General features: G+C 42.6%; 1 protein-coding gene across 4 annotated transcripts in view; it reads right to left on the bottom strand.

Annotated features, from left to right (window-relative positions):
* CRB1 (crumbs cell polarity complex component 1) overlaps window positions 1-21,733 on the bottom strand; it is a 160,214-nt gene that overhangs the window by 83,603 nt on the left and 54,878 nt on the right. For all 4 annotated transcript variants that reach the window (XR_007244568.1, XM_048497121.1, XM_048497122.1 and 1 more), the window contains 3 exons: window positions 13,487-13,682; window positions 8,345-8,484; window positions 4,730-4,912 (listed from right to left, as the gene is read on the bottom strand). Coding sequence is in view for 3 of the 4 variants with exons in the window: in XM_048497121.1 (XP_048353078.1) it covers window positions 4,730-4,912; window positions 8,345-8,484; window positions 13,487-13,682 (519 nt within the window). In the remaining variant the exon portion in view is untranslated. The remainder of the gene's footprint in view (window positions 1-4,729; window positions 4,913-8,344; window positions 8,485-13,486; window positions 13,683-21,733) is intronic.

Below are 21,733 nucleotides of genomic sequence, written 5' to 3'. Positions count from 1 at the left end.
CCCAGCTGTTGCCTCAACAATGCTGGTGCCCAGGACTTTGAACTTATCCTGGCTTTTAGGTACCGTATATACTCGTGTATAAGTTGACCCGCATATAAGTCAAGGCACCTAATTTTACCACAAAAACCTGGGAAAACCTATTGACTCGCATATAAGTCGAGGGTGGGAAATCCAGCAGCTACTGGTAAATTTCAAAAATAAAAATAGATACCAATAAAATTACATTAATTGAGGCATCAGTAGGTTAGATGTTTTTGAATATTTATTTCAAAGAAAAACAGTAAACTAGTTCTGTAAATGGAAAAGAGGGTCAACAAAAACAATACGGTCTCAACAATAACGTTAAAAGTACAAAAACCTTAGCTCAGCCAGCAACCAACCTAAAACACAAGAGTTAAAATCCTTCAAAACTGGATTTTTGGTCAGGGGAGGAATGTTTATATTAGCAGTGTGAACATTTCAGAGTATCTTTAGGAGATCCTCCTGATGATACCACCCAGGTTTGGTGAAGTTTGTTTCAAGGGGTCCTCAAAATATAGCCCCATCTACTATTAGCTCCCATTGGAAACAATGGGGGGTGGGGCACACCCTTTGGGGGTTCATAACTTTGGACCTCCTAAACCAAACATCACCAAACCTGGCTGGTATCATCAAGAGATTATCCTGATGATACCACCCAGGTTTGGTGAAGTTTGGTTCAAGGGGTCCTCAAAATGTAGCCCCATCTACTATTAACTCCCATTGGAAACAATGGGGGATGGGGGCACCCCTTTGGGGGTCCATAACTTTGGACCTCCTGAACCAAACTTTACCAAACCTGGGTGGTATCATCAGGAGAGTCTCTTGAACAATCCCTGAAATTTTGGTGCTGCTAGTGCCTAAAAACTGCACCCACTGGCAGCCGACAAAGTAAAAACCCTAAAATATTTTTAAAATACACCTGACTCACATATAAGTCAAGGGGGGGGGGGGGGGTTCAGCACAAAAAATGTGTTGAAAAATTCAACTTATATGCGAGTATATACGGTAAGTCTATTAAGCCCAAGGAAGGCTTTCCAGCAGCAGGAAGGGTCTTTTTGTCTCCCCATGCCACCGGAAAGCCTTCTTCGGAAACAGTAGAGCTGCTACAGTGTTGCGTCCAGGGGCCTGTCCTTTGGATGGGGTTGTAAGTGAACTTTGGTTTATGAAAGCTTGTGTGTAAAGTGTCATCAAATTGCAGTCAACTTATGGCAACTCTAAGAGGATTTTCGGCAAGAGACCAGCAGGTGGTTTACCATTGCCTTCCTATGCTTAATTATCTGGTATTCCTTGGTGGCCTCCCATCTAGCCCTGCTTAGCTTCTGAGATCTGATGAGATCAGGCTGACCTGGGACATTCACATCAGGGTTCATGAAAGCTCATACCCTGAAAAGTTTTGTTGGTCTTTAATATTCAAATTTTGTTCTACTATTTGTCTTGAAAGGATGGTACAGCTGAGAGCCTTCCATTTTGTTAGTGGTCAATGGTGGTCTTCAGAATTGTCAGGGCTGATAGGAAAATTTCGACAGAACTGTCTGCTTCAGCATCCTACATACAAAAAGAAACTCTTACTCTATTTGTCCTTTAGGGTCCCTCCAGGACGTACAGATTTTTTTAAAAAACACTCCAAATCAAGCAGTTGATACAGAAAATGCCCATGGCTGCAGGAATGTCATGTTGTGGAAACCAGCATTCACCACCAGCCATCAATATCAGTCTGTTGGGTTCTCCTCCAGTCTAACCCTCCAGGGACTTTGTCAGTCTCTGTGGATGAAAGTAGACGGCAACAGGGAGTAGCAAATTTCTTGTCCCTTCCCCAGATGCTTCCAGTCTCTGGATTAGAGTTGAGCCCTTATTTTATCTAGTTTTCCTTATGATTCTGATAGGTCCATTAAGCAAAATAATTGCTGCTATTTCACATTAGCCCTGAGATGTAGATCAGAACGAATGACTGTTAACTGTCATTTATGGTTGAAGGCTTGCAACAGCATTCCAACAGACTGACCTACCTCTCTATTCCTCCCCCCCCCCCTTTGTTTAGAAACTGGTTAAGGCACCACTGGGTGTACTTTTTAAGGAATTTGTGTGGATTTTATTGTTGATGTTGTTATAAACCGTCCACAGCCTGTTAGGGAAAGGATTGCCTATAGATCAAATGATAAACAAATAACATAAATTGATGAGATAAGAATATGTGCTCAGCACAAATGGACTGAATAAACTTACAACTCAACCAGCTCACAGCTCTTCTGACTTTGGCTGTGCCGTCACCCAAACCACTTTTGTCCACTATGAATGAGTCCTGAGATTATTCTGCCTAAGAGATCAGGATTGGCCATCCAATGGACATGTGCCCCAGTGACTGACCCTGGAAGGGATGTAAGAAATAAGCTCCTGAAAGCCCTGACATTGCTGGAGGTGAAAGCTGGCTTTTCATGAAGCAAGGGGGACCAATTCACTGTCAAATGAATTATAGCACTCTCAAATCAGCCTTGGGCTTCATTAACCCATGGTTGTGGGTGACATTAAATACTGTCAGTATATTTGTCTGAAATTAGAACAGGCGACTATTACCAAAACTAAGGTGTTTTGTTGGTCTAGATCACAGTGCCTTTTTATGGTGTCATTGCTGCAGATCACGATGTCTTTCCCAAAGTGATATGGAATTTGATTGTGAACTCAGACTCCCCCATATGCAATATTTACAAACATATACCCTTGCTCAAGTAAGAATCAGAACAGGCAAGAAATGGTAGAGGTTATTGCGCCTAGTGTATCAGCATTTCCACCATATGAGACCTGTAAGAAACCCTAATTGAGGCCTGTAGTGTTAGCTAGAAACTTACATAGGAAAGTGGATTTTAGTTTGTGTTGCAGGGAACTCAGAAGGGCACATTAAGAGAAGATCAGTAAGAGTGGACAAGAGAGCTTGCCAGTCACTACTGATCTGATCTTAATTTGCAATTTATAGCCACTGGAGAAAGTTGTGTATTACATTTCCATGCCAGGTGACTGTGAAACTCGACAGGCCTGGTTCCCCAATATTCTGTGCACCTCTATGGGTTCTGCTGTGTGGTGGATATATGGGAGCTTGTTGAAGACAAAGTACCATGAAAAATTTCCCTGAAGCTAAAAGGTTTGAAATTCACTGATCTACTACCACCACCACTTCTCTCCCCAAGGCAAGATATGAAAAGCTGATCTCCCCATGGTCTAAGTTTATGGAATTCCATCCTCCAAATAAGTCAGCTGACATTATCCCTTCTGGCCTCCAGACACTGGTCAGGAAGACAGTTTTGTTTAGAGGGGTATTCTTAGTAATTCTTGGGCAAAAATCAAGAATAGGACTGCAGAATCACTGCTGCCCCATTGCCAGCCCTACCACTAGTGCCAAACAAGAGATGGCCCTTGTTTCTTATCAGGTAGGTTAGAGCAATTTCTAGAAGCCAGATATCTGAACCCCAGCTATAGGGGTGCGAGTGGTGGCAGGAACCTGTTTTTCATCTTGTTCGACCCCTTCCTTTGGTGGGGGAGGGGCAAGGCCAAAGGCAACCAGGAAGGCCAAGGTCAGCTGCCCTTATTGCCCCTTGGCAAAGAAATTACCTGTGTTTGATTTAAATTAAATGTACCGGTACACTGATTTTTATGATGTTCTGCTGTTTGATGTTCTGTGTTTGATAGCTGCTCTGACCTGCTGCTTTTACTGACTGAATTGTTTTACTCTGTTTATTCTGAAGGTTGTAATATTTTATTTCTTATGCTTTATGTTAATGTTGATGGCTGATACTTTCTTTAATGATTTTTTTTAAAATTATCACTAGCCCCTTTGAAGATTTTGTGATCAACAAGTGCCCTCATTTATATATTTATACACTGGCAGGCAAAGTTTAGGAAATGCTTAGTTTGGCACACATCATTCTTATTAAATGTCTGATGCATAGAACAGTCTTATAATCATTATTGGTTCTTTAACTGTGAATGTGATACTGGGTGTTTGAATGGAAGTGATCAACTTTATGAAAAGAAACATCTTTCCTGAAAAGATCGATACGCTTAATTCAGATTTTGAATCAAATAAGAACAAGATCATATGAATATCAAAGACAGCTCTATGAGGGACTGAAATGTCTCCCTACTTTTTCTTCAGAATTTTCTCTGCAACAGTTACAAGTGTAACTCAAAGCATATTGAAAATCAAATTCTCTGTCACAAAGACTTTCTTCTTAAGTGTCAGATTAGGAGACACAAGGTTCAAATACTTTATCATAAGCCTGTAAGGACATTCACTCCCTCTAAGCTTAATTTACCTGACAGGGTTGTTGTGAAACCAAAATGGAGACTGGCAGAATCAAATATGCTCTCCTAAAGAGCAAACTGCACAATACACTTGTTCACTCGTTTATACACATTTGCTGGTATTCTCTGTACATATTCAGCGAAACAGAAATGGATGCTCAAAACATATAATGTTGTACTTACATGGCACAATCCATCTTAATGACATTTAAGTTCCAGTGGGAGAGATTTAAACAGATGCCTATATTCCACTGAAATAAATTGGAACTAAGAGGGTATACATCCTTTCTTTCCATGGAAACAATAATGGAGTAAGAAAATAGCCCTAACTGTTTATTGCATTACATGTCCACCAGGGGGCGACTTTAGACTGTGACACAAGTATACAATGTCGGCAGATGAAGGTTTATGTTACCTGTGAATCCAGTCTGACAGTCACACACATAACCTTCTGCTGTGTGATAGCTGAACTCCGAGGGTAGCTCTGGAATTCTTCTGTACCAGTCTGACCATGATAATTCCACACACACGCTCCCGTGGAGGCATGGATTACTGCTACACTCATTCACATCAATTTCACAGAAAGACCCTGTATAGCCTGTGGGATAATCAACAAGAAAAGTTATCGTAATTTGGGCTTCTTAAGAACATGTGATCTTTATTTATTTCCAGTTTTTGGCCTGTGATGTTAACTGGGGAAGCAACACAATTTTCCGCCCAAGGCAGTGAGTACTGCAGAATAGAAAGGATTTGTTTATCTCATTTATACCACATCTTGGAAACCCAAACCATCTTAACAGAGTTCTTCCCACCATTTCATCCACATCACAACCCTGTTAGTTAGGTTAGGCTGGGAATATGTGATTGGCCCAAGGTCATCCAGCAAGCTTTGATAGCACAGTGAGAATTTGGACCTGGGTCTTGCAGATTCTACTCTGACTAGATAACTTCTACTACACTAGCTCTGGATGGGGCGGACAGGAGTGAGAGAGGCTGTAGGAGAGCATGTTTATTTCTGTTTGTGCTGGTAGGGTTGTTATCTTATACTCTATATGGGAACCAATAGGAAAAGTTTTAGATATAAATGTGAGATGGCTCAAAACAAGATCCATTGGGTCAGATAGGCCAGCTATATGTTCCCATCAAGTGGTGGGCAGCAGAACTGGCAATCATCCAGCCACCCAGGGCTGCATCATTTATATAGGACACAGGCCCAGGTAGCAGTGTCAGTTTTCAAAATTGGTCACATACGCATTGGGGACACATGCACATACGTCCTATTGAAATATTATGCATCGCTCCTTTTGGGAGGTGTGGCATGGACTGGGTGAGTGACAAGAAAGGCAGGCACGCTCTCATTCCTCTCTCAATCCCTACTGTGCATAGAGAACAGATTGGTGAATGTATTACCCAGTGTCCAAACTGGTCCAGGGACTCAGAAGGCAAAATATTTTTGTTCATAAAACATTTTCAAATGATGCACACACAAGGGGTGACCACAATAACAACCAACAGCGTATGTGTGTCCATTGGAAGTCATGTATCGATCCTGTGTGCATGTGTACAGCTCCATGCAATTGGGGCAACACTGAAAGAACCTTAAACCTGTACATTTTTGGTAGGCTCTTGAGAGACAGATTCCAGTAAACTCGGGGTGAGTTGGAGCACAGTTTGTGATCATAATCTCACCAATTATCCTCTTCCTTAGGGCATATGAAAAGGGCTACGATCTTTTGGCCTGTAGCCATTAATGCAAGACTTCATCGTCATCAATGACAACAACAAAAACAGGGTGATCTGATATCACTGCTCTTCTAGCATTGTTTCTTTCTGACTCCCAGCAGGGACTGTGAGGGCAGCATTGTGTAGTCAGTGATTCTGTGCCAGTGCAGAACAGCTACAGAATGTGGTAGTCATTCATATTGTTCTGAGGGTTGTTTTTTTTCCAAGCAAGTTTCTATCCCATATGGCTGTGATGAGAGACTTCAAAGCATATTAGCAATGCTTTGTGAAATCTCCAAAGCCATACCAGAATTAAATAGGATTTCTGGTGGTCAGGGGTGATGCATTAAGCACCCTGCATATTTCATTGATATCCCATCGATAGAATAAATGTTCATGAATAGAATGAATGTGCAGAGGCTCTCTACAAAAACTAATTTGTTATATCACAAAACCCTGGTTTATTTTTGGTTTAGAATTATTATTATTTCGTTTAATATCACAGCTGCCAGTTCTTTAGCTGGTTGTTGGCCTTTCATTACAATTCGAGCCTCACCCAGAGACCTAAGACTCTGTCATGTATTAGTGTAGCATTTGTGCAGATCTCAGCAGAGCTGCCTTGTGAATTTGACTGATGTTGACTTTGTTGATTTGAAGATTTTCAAGTGCTGCCCTAGCGTTTTCAGAATGGCACCCTGGGTGCTGATTACCACTGGGACGACCTCAGCTGGTTTGTGCCGTAGTCGCTGAATCTCGATTTTAAAACTGTGGTATTATTGACATTCTCTTGTTCTTTTTCAATGACCCTGCTGTCACTGGGTATTGCTATGTCAGTGATGGTTACTTTCTTGTCTTTGATCACTTTGATGTACGGTGTATTATGTGCCAACACTTGGTCTGTTTGGATTCAGAAGCCCACAAGATCTTGACCTTCTCATTTTCTGTGACTTTCTCTGGACAACGTTCCCTCTAGTTTTTAGCTGTCCTGATGTTGTAATTCTTGCATAAATTCCAGTGGATCATCTTGGCTGCTGAGTTGTGCCTCTGTTTATTCTCAGTCTTGGCTGAGGACATGATCTACAGTTTTGTCAGCTTCCTTGCACAATCTGCACTTGGGATCGTTTGAACATTTTTCGATTCTGGCCTTGATTGTATTTGTCCTAATGACCTGCTCTTGAATGGCTAAAATCAGTGATTCAGTTTCCTTTTTCAGAATCCAACTTGTTAATCACAGCCAGGTCTTTTCATGGTCCACCTTGTCCTTGATCTTCTCCAGAAATTGGCAATGCTTTGTTGTGCCAGCTTTCAGTCTTTGTTTTCATCAGATTTTTTCTGTACTCCGGTTTGTTTTTCTGGGCTTTCACTAGATGCCTGTTCTTCACTTCAATCAGTGTCTGCTCTTGACTTTCATTCACATAATCGGCCAGCGCATGTTTCTCTTCCTCAAACGAACATTTTTTTTGCAGTCATAGACCAAAATCATAACAATATCCAATACTTACAAATGTTTCTCCTTCTCTACTGTTTCCTTTCCTTGCGGTAACTCTCTGCCACCAGATCTCTGGGGAAGGTATAGTCTATCAATATCACTATGTGGGTGTAAGGCATAGTTATTGTCATAAGCTTCTAAGTTTATATATCGAATCCATCCAAATCAGTCTGTGTCCAGTTTATTAATCTGGTGGTGTACCTGATGATGGGTGTGTCCCTTGATGGCCTTGATGGTATTCCTGCATTTAATTTAGATTTCTAAATTTTCCTGACCCTCTGGATGCATTCTCTGATGACAGCAGTCTTCATTAGCTCATGTTATCCAGCTGCAAAATGCCCAGGTATTTATAGGTTTCCTTTTGGTTGCACTTGATTAGTTGGCCATCAGGCATTTCTATGCCGTCACTGTCAGTGATCTTGACTGTCTTTATTGCTACAGAGGTGCATTTTTTCCAGGCCAAGTTCCATTGAAATGTCTGAATATTCAAACTGTGTCCACAAGTGACTGGATTTCTGTCTCTGATTTCCCCTAGAGCTTCAAATCATCGTGTACAGCAAATGTGAGATTTTTTTCTGCGTCTTTGGCCATTATTGTTATTGTTATGTGGATTTGTAGGCCACACTTTCCTGACTATAGTCAGGCTCAGGGCAACTTACTTCATGATTTACTTCATGATTTAAACAAAACCTTAAAAATTCAATACAATAATTAGAAACTTTATGGTTAAAGCCCTAGCTGTGGCTTTTCTTGATGCAGAATTTATATGAACACAGAGATGTAATTAGGCATGAAGGTGTGGGGGAAAAAAGTGCTTACCTGGCAAGCAGTGGCACAAATAGCTCTCTGCTGTGTCCTTGCAAGTAGCATTGTTGTGGCATGGGTGTGACCAGCATGAAGGAATGGGAGTTTCACAGTGCAGGCCCATGTGTCCAGTGTCTGTGCAGTTGCAGTCGTATCTGTATTGGGGAGGGGGAATGAGTTAATTCACAGCTTTTGACAATTCTTCACTGTATTGGTTTTTGTACTGATTTCATGATCAAGATTTCTTTATCAACTTTTTTTACTATACTGTTCTTTTATATCTTCTGATCTACCTTCACATCTCAAAAGTTTTCAGTTTCTTTTTCTCCATTGTCTCTGTGCAGTGCTTCCCATCCACATCAACCGTGTTGTGGTTTTTATAAGATCATTTTTAATATTGAAGAACAATCAACATTTGTCACACATGACACAAGTTTGTAAGTGGCAGGAGATTTATTCGACATGCAGATGTATTTGACATACACATGTTGCCCCCCCCCCATGTCAAATCTCAGTACACCCTGAATTCAAATGGCTTAAGTTTTAAAACGAAACTTAGATCAGTTCAGAATTGTCCTGACTAGTGCAAATAATACTTGCAAAGCAGCTGATATCCCAAAACATGCATTTTGCTTTATCTACTGAGAGCAGAAGATCTTACTCTGCCATTAGAATGATTAGTTCCATGGCCAGTTTTACTGCAGTATACTGCCAATGGCATAAATCACAGCTATTGTTCAATTCAAAAGGAGTAGGGAATTCTAGCAGAATGTCACATCTGTTTCTTTGTGACAGGGAGAGGCAGTGGCCTGCATTTTCAAGACCTGGTTCCAAAGTTTCGCTGTTTTGTACAGCCAAATCATTTGTCTAAACTATTTCAATGTAAAATATTTCTATTTAATTTTTAAAACTTCCCAAATCTTTTCTCTATAATCATCAAAAATGTGGAAGTTGGTTCAAGAATTCTTGGCATGAAAACTCTCAACTACTTTACAGAGGTGACAAGATCTCTCATTGGGCTGTAGCACCACACAATCGTTCTTTTATTTTGAATAATTCTCTGTAGATTAAGAACTAGAATGTCAATCTTAGGCCCTTTCTGCAAGGGCACTGGGGTGTGTGTGTCGGCATAGTTTATGCTGGCGCACCCCCGCGGGACCGTTTGCATGGATGGTCCCACTGGAAGCAGCGGTGGCGGCGCAGTCTTTGCACAGGCTGCGTCGCTCCCAAACTCTCCTTACCTCCGGTCGCCTTCTGTCGCGTTGTGGAGGCCAGGGGACGCGCCCCCTCCTTGCCAGAGCGACACCGCTGGAGAATGAGGCCAGAGGGCGTGTCTCCTGGTCTGCACAATGTGACAAAAGGTGACCAGATGTAAGGAGCGTTTGGGAGGGCTGGGAGAGAAACGCTGGCTTCCACCCGGCGCCATTCGCATGGCACCGAATGGAAGCCGGTGTTTCCAAAATACCTTGCTCCCTGAGCAAGAGTCAAAAACACCATTTTGGCGGGAGCTGGGCACCACTGCAGCAATTTGGCAGCGGCGCCTGTGCGAGCAGTCCCCACCAAAACGATGTATTACCGGCCCACCGCCGCCGCTTTGGGCCCGTGCGGAAAGGGCCTTAGTCTGATCTTCTCTCTAACATGCTGGTTTTCTACATGTAGGTAATGTTTTTATAGGATACTTGGTCATGAGGGGAGGGGACGGAAGGCAGCTTGGCATAGCCCAGCCTCATCTGATCTTGGAAGCTAAGCAGGGTTAGTACTTGGTAAGGATACCACAAAGCAAGATTCTCAGAGGAAAGCAATGGCAAACCACCTCTGCTTCTCACTTGCCTTGAAAGCCCCTTGCTGGTCACGTTAGCTGTGGCTTGATGGCACTTTACACACACATTCAGTCATGAGAACTTGCTCATGCAGTCCAAAGTAATACAGCCCAGACACTGGTCCGTTCTGCATACCACAAAAAAGACATCTGTGGGACATCTTAAAAAGAGGTGTGTGCTTTCCAGACAGCAAGGCATCAGACAAGGAAAGAGACTGTTTCCTGCCCGACCATTTTGCACTCTGGTCAGTTTCACCCTCAGCTTGTGCCCAACACTTTGTGTGCAGCTGAGGGGATTCTTCCTGTCACTATGTGATGAAAAGTTGCCCCAGGACATTTGCTCTGCAGGCTCCAATCCTGGGTGCCTTTTTAGCTTGAAGAGTACATAGAGATTCTCTAGTGTTATTTTCTCTGGGGATTGTTTTAAATTTGCAACCCGCTCTCCCTGTGCTGTCCAGAAAGGGCCCAAGTCAACCCAATGTTTCTCACTGGGAGGTAGATGGGTCTTCTTAGTGGCTAAGATTTTTGTATTTTTGTCTGCGTAGCTATAGAGATTAACATTAAAAGTGTTAAAAAATAGGAAAACTATATATGGCCAGAATTGGCAGGACCAGTTGAGTACAACTAAATATTCTTCAGGCTGAAAAGGCACCCAGGATTGGAGCCAGCAGAGCAAACATCCTGGGATAACCTTCAGCAAATGGCAGCAGGGAGAATCCCTTCAGCTGCATACAAAATATTGGGTGCAAGCTGAGGGTGAAACTGACCAGAGAGTGAAATGAGTAGGAAACATTAGATGGCTCTTGAGTTCTGCCTTCCACACAGCCAGGCAGGAGGCATCTCACTGGCAGCTAAGGGGGAAAAGGTGCACTTTGAAGCGTTCTCTAAAAAAGATAGCTTGAGCTAAAGTTGGACATTTTGAGGACAACTTGGGAAGCAAGCTGTGTGGAGTGCCTACCCAGGATGCCTTTTTTAGTGTCCCCAGGATGTCTTATTTAGGCTGTGTGGAATGGACCACTGAGTGTGCACTTCACTGAGAATCAGGCCACATTTTACTGGTCTTAATTAAGGAGTATATCTTTTTAACAAGAACAGATATTAAAATGGGGTGCTGTGTGGTTTCCGGGCTGTATGGCCGTGTTCTAGCAGCATTCTCTCCTGACATTTCACCTGCATCTGTGGCTGGCATCTTCAGAGGATCTGATAGTAGGAATGGAAAGCAAGTGGAGTATATATACTGTGAGGTCAAAAGGTGAGGCCATCTGAATAGAGTAGCCTGGCATGTGAGTCACAAAGAAGTATGTAGCATGTGAGTAACAATGAAGATAGCAAGGTCAATAGGTGAATGCATCTGAATAGAAGTATCCTGGTCTTTGTTCCCTTTGATTGCTATTGTCTATAGTTGTCCTGTGTTTGTGTGGAGCTGATTAGTCACTGTCTTGATTCTAGTGTTTTTCAACACTGGCAGCCAAATTCGTTCATTTTCAAGGTTTCTTCCTTCCTGTTGAAATTGTCGATGTGCTTGTGGATTTCAATGGCTTCTCTGTGTAGTCTGACGTAGTGGTTGTCAGAGTGGCCCAGAATTTCTGTGTTTTCAAATAATATTCTGTGTCCAGGTTGGTTTATCATGTTTTCTGCTATTGCTGAGTTTTCTGGATATCTAAAACAATATTTTATGGTTGATGGTGTTACATTATTTCCAAGAAACCCAAAAGTTATGTCAGTCCACTCCAGAAATCTCTGGAAACTTGGTGGTAAAGCCGCATTGTTTCCAGTGGTTCCTACAGTGGCCTGATGTCACTTCTGAGTTTCCTCCAGAAATGATGTAATTCCATTGGCAGACCATGCCCCTCCCCCTGCATGTCCCTGGCTCACTCAAACACCTGCTGGTTGCCTTTTTGAGTTGCTGTCTCGGAAGGGGGAGCTGCAAGGAGTACATCCTAGCATTCAGGGAAGACAGAAGACTACTGCATTTGTTTGGCAAGAAACTATTACGTTTACCAATAATGACTGAAACCCTATCTTATTACACACGTAATTCCCTTTAAAAGCCTAACTCAGTAGGAGCCCATCCTGAGAATGGCCTCTGCATATTACAGCTGATGCTGAATAATGCTTCATTTCACTTTACTTGAAGAGAGTGGAGATCTGATCCTAGCATGAAAAAGATTAGTTCAGTGGACAGCTCTATTGGAGCATATTGAAATGGGCTATAAATAACAGCTACTCAGGCAGAATAAGGAATTCTAACCCACAGTCATTAAATATTATCTACCCACAGCAGGTCTGAATTGAAGTTTCAAATGCATAATCTATTATTTGTAGCAGGATCAAAAATACAAAGGAGATCAAAATTGTGTTTGTCAATTGGCATGTGTTACTGAACTAACTGAATTATATAAACAGAATCATATCATAGAAGTATTTAGGAAATATATTAAGATGATAAGGTGTAACAAGTAGACTTTGTTTTATCAACCATGGCTTGTTTTTTTATGAAGCAAGCTTGCAAACATATTCTTACATCTAAATTTTTTTAGCATCCTTTTTATACATTGCTTTAGAGGAATAATTTCTTCAGAGAAATCCTTATTTCCCAAATCAGAAACAGAGAATGATCCTTAATGTTCCTAATGCATGTAATAGTGGCCCAACATACTTTTTACAACAGGAAAAAACCCACTTCTCATGAGGCAAGCATGATCACAGAAATAAGAGGTATGGTTTTACCATAGTGTTTCCAGTGATTCTTAGAATGATGTGATACCACTTCCAGTTTTCTGTGGAAGTGATGTCATGGTATGCATGTACTTCTGGGTCCCCTTCCATGTCCCTGCCATCCATATCCCTCTGGATAGGGGAGAATGTGCAAGATCAATGTGACAGTGGATGGATGAGAAACAGTGTGAGAAAATGACAGTGGGGACTAGATGCAGTGCATCAACTGCCAGTTTATCGTTTCTTGTAAATCAGTTTCCCAATTTTCAACTTGAATATTAAAACTTAGCAGCGCTGAGTATCAGTCTGCCTGCATGGTATTGCAGATTATTCTGAGAAAAATAGCCTTAATATACCATCAGAATTTCAGAATAAATGGAATGATGCTCATTTAGGACTTAACTTCTACAGTTAAATTAACTTCTACAGTTTGGCTGAAAGATTAGTTTTTAGGTATATTTCTAAGTCGGTCTCAAGTTCTATTTGAGATCAATGAAAAATCAAATATTCATCTGGCAAACAGAACTTACAGAATTACATTTGCAGCCCACCTGACACAGAGGTGGTTCCAGTCTATTAGAATAGATAACAAGAGCTGGGCACCTCCTGAGAATGCATACCTGTTGATATCATCTATACATTCCCCTCCATTGAGGCATGGCTGACTTGCACACTCATCAATGTTGACTGCACATAAATCACCGTGGAAACCAAGTGGACAGGAGCAGTAATAGCCACCCAGACTATCATGACAACTTCCACCATTCAGGCAAGGCTGTGACAAACACTCATCAATTTCCAGCTCACAGTTGATACCTGGAGGAAAAGAATTAGCAAAGAATTAAAAAAAAATACACCTATTTTGGAAAGTGATTTCCTCTTAGAGGATTTAGTGTGATGTGAGAAGGGTCTAATTCTCAGATCCTACACTTATTTTTGTTGCATTAAATCATGTTTTACACACATGGTGTCAAGAACTCCAAACAGCAGCTAATAGATGGTCAGATAGTCAATAGCTACTGACTTGGATGTGGGATATTGTGACGTACATGTTTCAGCAGTTTGCGTTATGGTAGCTTTACAGATAAGAATAAAGTATTTTTTTTTTTGCATCAGAACTGAGTTTTGCCCTGATCCTTCGGATAATTTCTGTACATAAATAACTCCTTGATAAGCACTGGGAATGCTCAGATAGTAAGTATCTGCTGTTCCCAAAATAGAGGCTTGGTTTGCTGAAGGCAGAAGCTGATCTTTTATTTTCCCCTGTGTGCAGCTGCTCTTACGGCTGTTCCCTTGGTCCCATAACTTTGTTCTTTCCAAGTTAGTTTCCTGAACCCCAGTGCACATCCAGTACTACTTGGGTTTCTGCATTTTAAGAAGGAAGGGGGGCAGGAGGGCTGAGAATAGCTATATGATTTAGCTGCTGGAAAATCTACCTGACTTCTTAGTATAACTTTTCATGTAAATATGAGTACAACCCTTGACATAGCAACCACTTATCATTGGTCAAAATTAACATAACAGAAGATACAAGCGAATGTGCAGGGAAGCAAGGCCTACAGCTTAATAGGCTTATTTCCATTTTTTGTTTTGTTTGCAAAAATTGTTAAAATGCATGTGTGTGGGGGTGGGGGGATAGTTCACCTACCCTCACCTATCACATTTATTAAAAATGGGAGAAATATTTATTTAAAATAATTTATAAGGATTATAAATTAATCCTTTAATTTTGTTGCTGGCTTGATTACTGTAATACACTTTATATGGAGCTGTGCTTGAAGGCAGTCCAGACTGCAGTGGCAAAGTTGCTCCCTAAAGCCAGCACATCTAGTATTGAAATATTTTCACTGCCTCTTTGTTTCTGATCCCCAGTTGGCCTAGGTTTTGGGGGTGAAAGGACCTGCACTGATAAGATCTTAGCCTGGACACTATGTTATCTCATAGCTGCCCTGGTGACACCACTATCTGAGATAAATGGCCATGAGGGATACAGTCTGATCCCTACCACCTATTTTTGGGAAACACTCCCCATTTTCTATAACCTGTTCTTTTTGTTTGTGTTTTTGTGCCTAGGCAATTTTTAAATTTTTGTTCTTTTATTTGAGTGGCTTTTTAAGTTTTATTTGCTTGCTTGCTTCTTACCCCTTTACAGCTTCTTATAGGCTACATTTTAATTTCCAGTGGGTGGCTGTCTATTTAATTCATGGTTTAATTATTGTTGCAGCAATTTAAAAAATTTACTATTTTGTTTAATACTTATTTGAGGGTTTGGTGGATATTTTACAGATGATTGATTGGTGAATTATATTTTATTGAGAATTATGTTGCATTTGGTTTGTTACTAATATTTACTGTTTACTTCTCTGAGTGCTCTGATGAAGAGATAGCATTCAGATATTTTGAACGAAGTCACCAAATCCATTCAGAGAAATAATGTACTGTGATTTAATAAATAGATAGTTTGAATGTAGGAGCAATGCCCATGTAGCTGCATATTGTAAGCGTTTTAGTGCATTTGGTAGAATGTGCATGGTACATATGTCCCTATTCGGCCTCTGTGTTTAGCAGAGGCAAATTCGTTGGTGATCCCCAGCCCCTCCATGATGCGGCTGACCTCTACTTGGGCCAGGGCTTTTACGGCCCTGGCCCCTGCCTGGTGGAATGCTTTTCCTCCAGCTGTCCGGGCCCTGTGGGACCTAAATGAGTTCCACAGGGCCTGTAAGACTGAACTGTTCCACCGGGCTTTCAGAGAGGCCAGCCGCCGATGGGTGCCCCTTCTTTTTAGGGGATTTTAAACTGTTGGACGCCACCTGTTGTTTGGAATGGAAGTATAATCAGAGCGCTGTGTTTTAAATGCTAAAATGTATGGAATTTATTTATCTATTTAATTGCTTTGTGTAATTGTGTGTGAATCGCCCTGAGCCTTCCGGGGGAGGGTGGTATATAAGACTAATAAATAATAATAATAAATAATAATAATATTTTTCATTTCAACTAAGGTTTACATTAGCTGTCTTTGACAAAGGTTGCCACGGATGCATTGACTCAAGTTCTTTCTTGTAACATTAGGGCATGGTAGGGTCTTAAATGGGTGTACACTTTCTTCCAATGTGTAGAATGTTTTAAAAAACAAAACAAGTTTTTCTGCACACTCAGTAACATCCTTTTCATTTGTCACTTCAGCCTGGATTATTCTGTAATGATAATTACACCAACGGATACTAGGATTTTGGCTGTTACTCATAAATTGCTGCAGCTCAGCATGCAGAATGTGTTATTGGCAGGTTAATCCTTTTTATTTGTGTTCACTTCCCTGTTGTGCAAGTGCCCTTTGCTGCAACTTTGGTTGTGCTGAGGTTATTAGGAAAATCTCTCATGCTTGCTGTGTATTGGCATAGCTCAGCTGTTTCACATATAACAGAAGAGGCTCTCCACTGATTTCTGACCACCAGGCCACCTAGATTTACTGCAACCAAGCGGCCACTGGTGTGGCTCTGGACTTCTTTCAAAGATGCATCAGGTCCAGTTTCACATTGGCTGTTTTATTTACAAGTTCTAGAGATCAGTCAGCTCTCCCCCCAGTGACTGTGATTGTCCTCTTGAATCTGTAAATCCTCCTTGTGCTTTGAACAGCAGACTCTTGTCCACTGCATGGCTAGAACACTGTTAAGCTTCTGCCTATCAGCTGCCCAACAATGCAGCTGCTTTAAGGTGCTTACTGTTATTCCCCAGTGAATATCTGAACACGATAGCCCAAGTCTTTGGTCAAGGAGATTGAAGGTCCATAGTATAGGATATGTTTGTTTGTTTTATGGAATGGAGGAAAGCGGTATGGATCTGAGAACAGAGAAGTAATGGTTAAGAAGAGCTGGGAATCCCACTAGTATGATAAAGAGTGCTGTGTGTCACATACATGAAAATTCACATGACTACTGTCCTTGGAATTAATCCCGTTATAATTGCTGGAAGTTATTGAGGCAATTGGATTAAAGTGTATATATTTGGTTACATTTTTTACAACCTCCCAACAATTGCAAGTAAAGCAACAGAATTCAGGTGATTCTGATGGTTTTGCATTGCCACCAGATGTACTTAGAGCTACCTCACATAGGCATCATTTCAGTGCCAGATGATCACATTTTTACATGTTCTCTTTTGTGAACCATTGTGAGTCAGTATGGACTTCACCAAAATGAGAAGTGTGTTTGGGAACATCAGAGGCAGAGCTACCAGGGGGCCAGGGGGTGCACATTGCACTGAGCGTGCGCCTGGGAGGGTAGAAAATCATCCCCTGCCCGCTGCAGCGGTCCCCCTCCCACCCCACTGCAGCGTCCCCCCTCTCACCCCACTGCAGCGCCCCCCCCCCACATACTTACCTTCGTGAAACAGTGCAGGCTGGGGAAGTGGCCTGTTCCCTTCAGGATGAAAATGGCCAGGTGGGAACTACACTTCCCAGGAGACCTTGCAAGCCCCAGGGTCTCATGGGAAGTGTAGTTCCCACAAGGCCATTTTTAGCCTGAAGGGAATAGGTTGCTTCTCCAACCTGTACTAAGGTAAGGGGTAGGGACAGGGAGTGGGGGCAGGGCTCCGCAAGGAGGGGGCGGAAAACACAGAGTGCACACCAAGCACACTCTGACCCAGTTATGCCTCTGGGGAACATAGATGTTGGCACTTCAATCATGTCACTTCAGTCTGTCTGATCAGCCCTTCTTGCCCAGGGAATAGTGTAGCGCATTTATCTGAGTCATGGTCATGCGTCGGGTCACAGTTTGAAATGCTACATGTCGTGGTAGCTTCAGGGTAGTTTCACGGAAGTTCCAGGTTCATATGTTATACATGCTAACAGTCACGTGAAAAAAAATATTGTGCTTATACATTCTTATCCACCACCACTGCAGCCCCAAAGAGGATATGTTGTGATCTGGCACCTCTATGTCTATATCTCTAAGAGCATGTGCCCTTTCTATCCCTTTTTTGTGGTAGATGTATTCCTTGGTAAACCCTTTGTTCAAAAGATTGGGAGCTCACATACCTGTGAGTTGTTTCTGTGACCTCCTGTGTTTTGAATCTATATACTGGGTCATTTGAGTGAACCTGTCTTTAGATTTGGAAGTAATGTATATTATATGAACAGACATAGTACAAAACCTCAGTAGTTCTTGCTTTACAAATTCATCATAAGTAATTGTAATATTTTTAAAGTGTGCATTTGCCAGACTCTGTCTAGTGACCGTAAATCTGTCAGGGCTTGTTAACAGTAGCTCCCTGTGAACATTTGAAAGCATCATAGCCAGAATAAATGCAGTGTATCAGAGTCTCAGCATAGCCAGATATGAAACTACAGGCCAAAAAACATCTGGATCATTAACATGAAACCACAGGATTTGCTATGTTGGATCAGGCCATTGGTCTGTCAAATCAAGTAATCGGCCTTAGGCAACTGAGCAAAAAGCCCTTTCTCTCCATAAAATGTCTAGCCAGTGTGATGGATTGTATATGGGAAGGATTTCCCTCTGGTCTATACAGCTGCAATCAACTTGTAAAAACATGGAATTTTAAGGGACATGGAGGAGTAGGGAGAAAGCAGCGCAGATAGATTTGTGTTGGCACCTGCATACATTGCCCTGCCATAAATCAAAGTGAATCTAGGAAAAGATAATGATCTTGTGTTTATATTCCTCAAAAATTAAACCAGAAGACTTCAATGCAGCAAATCAATCACTTTCTCCTTTTGAACATGAATATACTTAAATGGGGATATATATATATATATGCGTAATATAGTCTGAGAACCAGTGTTCCCCAGTGGGTAGATTCAGATTAGTTTATACTTGGATTTAGATGGTAGTTGTGGAAAACGGTTCTTTATTCCCAGACGGGGCAACATGTCACTCAGTGGCCTTGGGCAAATCATGATCTCTCAGCCTCAGTTCCTCATCTGCAAAACAGTAGTCTGCCTCACCGGTGTAATTTGATGAGGTGAATACAATAAAAAAAATATAACACTGTTACCCACACAAACCTTTGGGAATAAGAAGGTCTACATGTCAAAATATTCTGATAAAAATACTGAGTATGATTAATCACAGACAACCAGATTTTTGTAAATAGATGGTAATGAAATTCTACAACATGGTAATGAAATTCTACAACAACAAGCAAGGCAGCACCAGTTCCCTTTCCCTATGCAAAGAGGCCTGCAAGATCTGGGAATGGGCGGTGATCCACAACTCTTATTTGTCAGGCCTTCATGTAGTGAGCTCATCCAACAACTGGGTGGACAAGCTCAACTGAGTCTTCAGCTGTTCTGCCCCCCCCCCCCCAAGTGAATCTATTTTTGGTGTCCTGTACTTGGCTAGGACAGAGTGGCGGAGATACAAGCCAGGTTCAACAATTCGACAATAGGTTTATTCAAGACCCTAACTCCTCCCTTGGGTCTATCTAAATCAGAGTACTTGCTTGCCTTGAGCAGATTTGAAGCTGCAGACTGTGTCTTCTCTTGGCTGCTTTCAAGAAAGTCCACGGTGTCTTGCTTCCTTTCAGTTCTTTCAATCCTTGTCTGGTTCTAATTACTGTTAGCCTTAACTTGTGCTCTGTTGGCCACCATATACGTCATGAATATTCCAGTCTCCAGCTATCCTTGGCAGCTCGCTCTGACTGACTGGCTAGAACTAAAACAGGAGATTGCTGGGTAAAAAAGGAAGACTGTCTATTGGGAAATGTCTTAAAGGGACAGGGGCTAACTAAAATACTCTCCCTTAGAAGACTTAACAATGAACTAAACCCATGCTAACTATGGGGAAACTTAAGCTTAATGGGGAAATAACAAAAGCCTCTGTGTGGGCATGACACTCACCATAAAGGGGAGTTTGGCAGACCTTTGTCCTGTGTTCTTGACCTGGGGGGAACTGACTGTGGACCTGTTTGCCTCCCCCAAAAACCCCAAGTTCCCTTGGTTCTGTACCAGGGGAGGGATGGGCTTGCACTCCACGGGAGACACATTTCAGGTCAGCTGGTCCAGACAGCTGTTGTACATTTGTTTGTTCATACCTTTGATACCCAAAGCCAAGGCAAAATCAGACAGAGCCAGCCTGATTTTGCTCACTCCTTTCTGGCCCAGGAGGCCTTGGTTCAAGTACCTGTGAAACTTGTCCAAGGGCAGGAACATTCTGTTTCCCCCAGAAACAGATCTTCTGAAGGTGAGTCAGGTACTCCATCACAGTGTAGATTCTCTACATTTCACAGCCTGGCTCCTCATGCCTTAATGGGGTGGTCAGAGGACATTTGTTGGTACTGGTGGCTTTCAGGAAGTCTTCAACCAGGAAATCTTATGCAGTCATATGGGCTAGATTTGTCACCTGGGTAACATCCCAGGATGTAGAACCTTATTCCTGTCCAGTTGACCAGGTGCTCTCCTATTTGCTGTCCCTGAAGAGATCTGGATTAGTCAACTCTTCTGTTAAAGTGCACTTGGCAGCCGTTTCTGCCTTCCATAATGCGGTTGGCACACATTCACTGTTTTCTTTTTCCACTATCGAAGAGATTCCCTAAGGGGTTTAATAACTTGTTTCCCCTGTTCCTCAGTGGAGTCTTACACTAGTGCTTAGCCAGCTCACACAGGCTCCATTTGAACCTCTGGCTTCATACTATATGCAGTTTCTATCCTATCAAATGGCCTTCCTGGTGGCCATCATCTCTGCACACAGAGTTAGTGATCTAAGGGTACTTCGCTGTGACCCCCTGTTCACACAGTTTTCCCCAGGTAAGGTGGTATTATGGCTTAGCCTAGAACACCTGCCAAAGGTAGTATCCAGATTTCATCAGTCCCAAGATATAGTTCTGCCAGTGTTCTTTCAAAACCCTCATTCTCAAGAGGACAGGGCCTTACTCTCTCTAGGTGTGAGAAGGGCCCTCTCCTATTGCATTGACTGGACACAATCCTTCAGGAAGGATCCTACTTTGTTCGTATCTTTCAAGGACCTAAGAAGAACTCCACTGTATCAGCCTAAGAAGAGCTGATCAGAGCTGTATCAGGACCTAAGAAGCGCTCCACTCTATCTAGATGGGTCACCTCTACCATTAAACTGCTTACCTTAAGGTTTGGACCCCTTGCCCAATTGTCATTAGGGCGCGCTCTACTAGGGCACTGGTGGCCTCTATGGCTTTCGCATCACATGTGGACTTTAATGAAGTCTGTAAGGCAGCAATGTGGTCTACTCCATTAACTTTTGTTAGGCATTACGCTGCAGACATCATTGCCAGGGCTGCGATGACTGTGGGACAATCAATGTTACGTTGATTATGCCACATCCACCTACACAGCATGTAAGCTTACCATTCTCCCATGTGGGACTGCACTGTGGCCACAATGATGAAAAACAGTGGGCCTTTCCCCACTCCCTTCCATCCCCCCTATGTCGCGCGCTGCTCTCAGCGCCACAGGCATCCTCAGTGCTGCCAGCCAGCCAACAGGGCGCCCCTTACCGCACTCCGCTTCTGTGCGGGGTCGTCAAAAGGCGCCGTTCGGAAGAGCGCCTGGGATGCCGCGCACTAAGGGGGCAATGTGAATCGAGCGTAGCAGCCGCCGCAGGCGGCTGGGCGCTGGCCAGGCCGCCCCTGCCGTGGGGAGGGAGGAGGAACCCCGCGCTACTCTCCTCAAGTAGCGCGGGGCTTACGATAAGTGGGGATTGTTGCTTACCTGTAACTGTTCATCTAATGCTCTACCTCTATCGGTCTGGGCCCTGCGGGATCTTGGTGAGTTCCGCAGGGCCTGCAAGACAGAACTATTCCACCGGGCCTTTGGAGAGGCTCTACTGCCCCCCCCCCACTGAAACTGAAACTGAAATTGGAACTGTATCTGAGGCTGC

Source organism: Sphaerodactylus townsendi, linkage group LG05 (genome assembly GCF_021028975.2).
Source record: "Sphaerodactylus townsendi isolate TG3544 linkage group LG05, MPM_Stown_v2.3, whole genome shotgun sequence".
NCBI classification, from domain to species: Eukaryota; Metazoa; Chordata; class Lepidosauria; order Squamata; family Sphaerodactylidae; genus Sphaerodactylus; species Sphaerodactylus townsendi.
Note: the sequence above shows the minus strand (reverse complement) of the source record. Positions and strands in the feature narration are given on the sequence as shown.